Below are 6,510 nucleotides of genomic sequence, written 5' to 3' on the forward strand. Positions count from 1 at the left end.
AGGCTTTTTTAATACTGATAAATCTTATTTTAGAATGTTGCGCAGTTATCAACCAACCAACCAACCAATCTATCTATCTATCTATCTATCTATCTATCTATCTATCTATCTATCTATCTATCTATCTGTCTATCTGTCCTGTGAAAACAAGAATAGAATATTAAAGGACACTGTTTCTCTTTAAAATGACAAAGTGATCATATGTCCATATAAAAGAAGGAATGAGTCACTTCTGAAAAGAAAGACCAGTGAGTCAGCATCTCTATCTCTCTCACAAACAGCCTGCAGATGATGAGTAAGGACCTATCAGTATCAAAAACCTGCTCTGATTTATGAATAATTGATCAAACACAAGGTAGCTACACTGACACAACATAGATGCCCCCTGCATAACAAACACATGCCTACAGGTGTCACATGGACATTTCTCACAATAAAATGAAAAAGCAAAACTACTTGAAGGTTTGAAAGGCCAAGATATCCACCTGGTTGCCACAATTGTGTTAGAAGAGAAACACTGTATTGGGTGTCTGTTTATGGTGGGTCATGCACACATGCGCACACAGATACTCCTAAGATGATTCTGATGCAGCAGACAGCACGTCATCATTGAAGAGCTGCAACATTTTAAACTCTATTGATTAACGTGTGCATGAGAGGGCAGGCAGAGCAATAAGTTTTAAATTCATGTCAGTAGTCCTTGGCAACGTAGAAATGACTGAACTGCTGAATTGCTGCAAGAGACGTGACACTGTACAAAATCCACCACTTAAGATAATTAATATTGCAATTCGTCCTCTTAACAAGGGCAGTTCTAATCCAAACAATGTTTGGATTTCTCGTAAGCACACGTCAGCTGGACTGGGTGATGTCCAGCACCTGTATACCTAAAACCTTTGGTCAAAACAATCTTGATATTGGCAGTTGGGAAACAGAGGCAGAGTGAGACAAAGTACGGCAAGCCAACTTAACATTATCTTTTTTTTTTTTTTACCTTTGAGTTCTATGAATTCTGTAGATCAGATATCACTTATTCACTAATGAAAAGTATGTATTACTTAATTGTTACTGCCACCTATTCCATGTTTACTAAGTATTAATTAGTTATTATTGTTTATTATTTAGTTAATAGTAACTAACTAAGAACGGGAGACTACATCAAATATAATATTTGCATTCCTATTTGCTCATATAGCACAAGAAAAACTCCCGATAGTGTTTTCACGACTTACAAAAAGATGAAAAATAGAGCGAGACTGACAACAGCAGTCAGAAGAGAGAAAAATGCCAAATTACCGTCACTCCCATGGCTGTATTAGGTTAAGTAGTTTTTGTAATTTGATGCAAAGGTATATATATATTTATATATATATATTACAATGTATGGTATTGTAAATGTACATATTTTTTTAAATGAAAATATTTAAAACCTTGCAGGATTTATGATACTGATGACCATTGAAACATGTCTGTGAAAAGGGACCATTGTTACTAGAAACATTTTAAACCTATCCCGTTTAAGATTTATCTGAACTATGCAGTATAGCAATTTTGATGAGTCGTTAGAGATGACAAATAAAAGGTGATTACAGTTGATATAAGAAGTGATATAAGAATACAGTTATAAGAAGTACTAGTACAGGGGTGTCAAACTCAATTCCTGGAGGGCCGGAGCCCTGCAGAACTAGTAAGAATGATATATGGATAATACAGACTAGTTAAACTGAAACTGCACTAGTACCTAATAGATAGTTAAGAATAAAACTGGAATAGGTAACAACAAAAATTTAAATACGTATAAGTAAAGATGGACTGTTCCTGCTAGTCCCCCTTGTCAGCAGTGAAGATTATTAGTGAAATTGAAAAAATGAATAGCTGAATAGTTATTGGTGAAATTAAAAAAAGAAACGAACTCCTATTGGATTACTTACAAGTAATTAAAAATAAATAGCTACTAGCAATAAAAATAGACACGGGCAGTTTTAAGGCATATAAGTATTAAAATGGCTTGCCATAGAGAGAGAGAGAGAGAGAGATGGAGAGAGAGAGAGAGAGAGAGAGAGAGAGGCACTTGAAGACAGTCAGTTGTGGATCAGTAATAAGGACACACAGACGGAATGGGTCGCGTTTGGTTTCTACGCACAGTTCTACTTTTATTCGCCTTACCTGGAGGTAAGAACATACAACATTCCAATTGTTCTGATAAAATAAAAATTGTACTTTATTATTTTCTTCCAAATATGATGTATTCTTTCCCAATTATGTTGGTTACGCAATCCATATGTGTAGGCTACTGTTAATTATGAGCAGATGATTAGGCTAAAATCCCGAGAATTATCCAATTGTTTTGACGACAGATGCAGATGATGACCGTTAAGAATTACAGGACGTTTTTGTCCATCTGTACTCTCTATAGTGTGCCTATTCCATAGTTGTGCGCTGTCAATTACATAATTGATTTATTTTATCTATCTATACACTTACTGAGCCTTATAGCTTGATTCATTCGAGTTATTATGGGTAGTTAACTCACACACCGCGCTGTCATGTGTTGTGCACAATGTCAATAATTAATTAGCGTGAAATTAGAGTCGCTTCAAATAAATCCAGAGCTGAACCTAATAAAAGTCAACACAATGACCACAACCACTACTGAAATACATTAATAACAGTTGCAGGCAGTGCCACTAACTGTTATTAACTTAACTAACTAGTCGGTTTGCTGTTACCTGGTCGAGATTATCTGATTGTACAGTAGCTGCAAGCAACAGATGCCATACGAAAAGAAGGAGGTTCACATTTTTATAGGTGAGATCGCGAGCTGTTTCAATGTTTGTGCTGTTTCAGGTTTACTAGTTCAGAATAATTATGCGATCAACCTCGTTTTAATCATTTTAATTCAAAATAATAAACATGGGAAACAGGAAATATTTTCAAAACTAAAAAACATAATTGTGTGTGTCGCTCACAGTTTTTTTATATGCCTTCTACGCTCACTCCAATATTATGTGTGATTATGATTTCAGCATATTCTCTAACTTCTGACTGATAGCGTTACAACTCAACCCCCTATTTCAGTGGCCTCATTTTTCTCAGGTTGAAGCGTGACAACCCAACAAACCCTGAATTGTCATTAGGACACTTTGTAAAACACAGTTAAGGAAATGTGTTTTATTACTCAGAGGAACACATCCCTGAAACAATTAGACCGTAAATCCTTAAAATGCCGTGAATGTTTCGAGAGCTGCTTTGATCAATTCTGCGCTTTTCATTCTGCTGGTGTTGCAGTCGCGCCTGTACAGTATGTGTGTGTGGAACTGTCGGCTATCCTGAAAAATTGCCTGCCTTAGTCACTAATGCACCCCGTACAAACCCTATTTAATACTTGCTTCGTAACGTTTGATTCATCTGGACCATAGATCATGGTGAAGTAACGGATTAGTCATGGTGCGGTTAATGGGAGAAGGTAGCGTTTTTGTTGTTTAAAATATAAACACATCATAATGTGTAAGAATAAAGTAAATGAATACTTATATTCAGCAAGAACACACTGTTTAAAAGTGACAGTAAATACGTTAGTAATATTACAAAAGATTTCTATTTCAAATAAATGCTATATTTCCTGTTCATCAAAAAATCCAGACAAAAAATGTATCACAAAAACATTATGCAGCAAAAATGTTTTCAATATTGAAAACAATAAGAAATGTTTCTTTTGGGCCAAATCAGCATATTAGAATGATTTCTGAAGGATCATGTGACACTGAAGACTCTGCCATTACAGGAATAATAATATTTCACAATATTACTGTGTTACTATATGCAGCCCAGGTGAGCACATGAAACTTCTTTCAAAAACATTAAACATGTTACTGACCTCAGACTTTTGAACGCCATGCAAAAAAAAAAAAAAAAAAAAAAAAAAAATATATTACTGTGTTACTATATGCAGCCCAGGTGAGCACATGAAACTTCTTTCAAAAACATTAAACATGTTACTGACCTCAGACTTTTGAACGCCATGCAAAAAAAAAAAAAATAATAAAATAAAATATATATATATATGCAATAAAAAATTGAATTAGTATTTTTTTTAAATTATGATCCATATTTTTACTTTATGGTAAATATAATTTATACTTTTTCCCTTTTGATTTTGGGATGAAATGTGAAGCTTTTTGGACTTTTTAAATGCATGTATGTATTTATTTATTTATTAATTTATTGTGGGACTTGTTTACATACTATGGGAGGAGTTTTTTATTCTGTTTGTCATCATTAAAATGTTCAGAGCAGAGTATTGTTTTGATAATATCAGCTGCGGCGGGTTTCAAGCTTTTAAAGAGTTATCGCATTCACCATGTCTACCGTAAAGACCTCCTCACCTTCCTAAAGGTTGTTGACTGTCAACAAAGCAATGTATTAACTGATTGCCAGATGCTGCCGTCGATTAGCCCTGACTTTGAATGCACAGTGAACTGATTTGTGTATGTTTGTATTCCAGGATGGTTTAAACCTGTTATCACTCCCAATGCCACCCATCTGGTGATACCTAAAGGTGGACAACTGGAACTCAGTTGTCATGATGATACAGAGATGAGCAAGGTGCGATGGATGCGGGAAAAAAGCCGGAAAATCGATGGAGGGCTAAAAGAAGATGAAGTCAGTGTCATCCTCCTCTCCTCCACACAGGTCCAGCATATGGGCCGTTACACCTGTGAAAACACACAAACGGAAGAGAAGAGCTCCATCTACATCTATGTGAAAGGTGGGTTTTAATGTGCATGTTTGCACAGTTCCCTTTGATTCTGAGGGATTTGTTTGTCCGTTGGCCTCAGTTCCCACACTTCACTCCTGAAGGAGTGTTAAAACGTGAATAGGTTTTTTGTTAAAGCACAAATGCATGTCCTTAAGCTGTGTACTCAAACCACACCTTAGTGTGGATCTGGTTTAATTTCTTTTATTTGTATTATTGTAAACTGCCATTGAATGATACAGGTATTTGAACAGTCGATTGTGTGATAAACCTGTTGCACACACTCATTTGCTTACTATTTCCTCATACACAAATCCTTACAGCGTTTAATGTCTTGCACTCGCATTTTTTTGCCTTTTATTCCTTATTGTCCTTTGATTTGTATGTCTTTGTTCACCTTTCTCATCTCTCTCCATGTTTTCTACCAAAAATGTCTCCCCTCTCGCTTTTGCTGGCAGATTCGGAAAACCCTTTTGTGCGCTCCATGGTGGATGGCCTTTTGGTGAGGGAAGGAGAGGATGGCACTCTTCCTTGTTTAGTAACAGATCCAGCTGTCAATCACCTGTCCCTTCTGCCCTGTACTGGCTCTGCTCTACCAGCTGGCCTCATCTACTTCGCACACCCTCAGAGAGGGATCACCATCAGAAACGTCTCCAAAGCTTTTGAGGGCTGCTACGTTTGTGCAGGAGAGATGGATGAAAAACCTGTGAAATCAAGCCAGTATAACTTGGGGGTGCGGCTAGGTGTGTATGTGTGTTAGAACAATTCTTAAAGGGATAGTTCACCAAAAAATTTAATCTCTGTCATCATTTACTCACCTTCAAGTTGTTCCAAATCTGAATGAGTTTCTTTATTCTGCTGAACACAAAATAAGATATTTTGAAGAAGATGGGTAACCGAACAGCTGCTGGTACCCATTGATTTCCATAGTAGGGAAAAATAGTATTTAAGTAAATGGGTGACAGCAATTGTTTGGTTACATTCCCACATTCTTCAATAATATATTACTCAGCAAAGACGCATTAAATTGATTAAAAAGTGAGAGTAAAAACTTTATACTTTCTATTCATCAAAGAATCCTTAAAAAGTATCACAGTTTCCGCAAAAATATTTTCAACATTGATAATAAAAAGAACCATTATTAATAATTAATAATAATTAAGCACCAATTCAGCATATTAGAATGATTTCTGAAGGATCATGTGACACTGAAGACTGGAGTAGTGAAGCTGAAAATTCAGCTTTGCATCACAGGAATAAATTATATTTTAAAATATATGAAACAGTGCCAGTGATCAGCCTATCCAGAATCGAAAATGTGATTCTGATCCAGGGTCAGGAGTTTGTGCTCAAATGTAGCACCATCAACATCAACCATGATATCAGCCTGAGCTGGAGTATCCCATCTGAAGCGGTTAGATCCACACATCTGTTGCATAATCTTAGATTACTTCATGTAAGCACACTACCTAACCTAGACTGTTATTGTCAATCCTGATTTAGATAGCAAATCACAGCCAAAAATCAAACATCCTGCCTGGTTCTCGAGAATATAAGCTCTCAACAGGACTGTCGATCGAATCTGTGAAGATGATTGACTCAGGAGTCTTTCGCTGTGTTGCGAGGAATGAGAAGGGTGTCTCCATGGCAACTGTCAATCTGGAGGTTTACGGTAAGAAATGAAGATGTATCAAACCGTCATTTTCTATATTATTGACTTTAACCAGAGAGCAAGAAGAGCAAGATGGGACACT

At 36.2% G+C, this 6,510-nt stretch overlaps 1 protein-coding gene across 3 annotated transcripts in view; it reads left to right on the plus strand.

Annotated features, from left to right (window-relative positions):
• Positions 1-2,080: 2,080 nt before the first annotated feature.
• The window catches only part of LOC107746005 (mast/stem cell growth factor receptor kita-like), an 18,711-nt gene continuing 14,281 nt past the window's right edge, over positions 2,081-6,510 (plus strand). For 2 of the 3 annotated variants that reach the window (XM_016560036.1, XM_016560035.1), the window contains exons 1-3: positions 2,081-2,172; positions 4,505-4,768; positions 5,215-5,499. In XM_016560036.1, the coding sequence (XP_016415522.1) occupies positions 2,118-2,172; positions 4,505-4,768; positions 5,215-5,499 (604 nt within the window). In that variant the 5' untranslated portion in view covers positions 2,081-2,117. Of the gene's footprint in view, positions 2,173-4,504; positions 4,769-5,214; positions 5,500-5,584; positions 5,590-6,035; positions 6,171-6,259; positions 6,429-6,510 lie in introns of all 3 variants that reach the window. The other variant, XM_016560037.1, reaches the window with a different exon arrangement.

This window comes from Sinocyclocheilus rhinocerous, unplaced genomic scaffold, assembly GCF_001515625.1.
Source record: "Sinocyclocheilus rhinocerous isolate Xijiao unplaced genomic scaffold, SAMN03320098_v1.1 scaffold288, whole genome shotgun sequence".
In the NCBI taxonomy this organism is placed as follows: Eukaryota; Metazoa; Chordata; class Actinopteri; order Cypriniformes; family Cyprinidae; genus Sinocyclocheilus; species Sinocyclocheilus rhinocerous.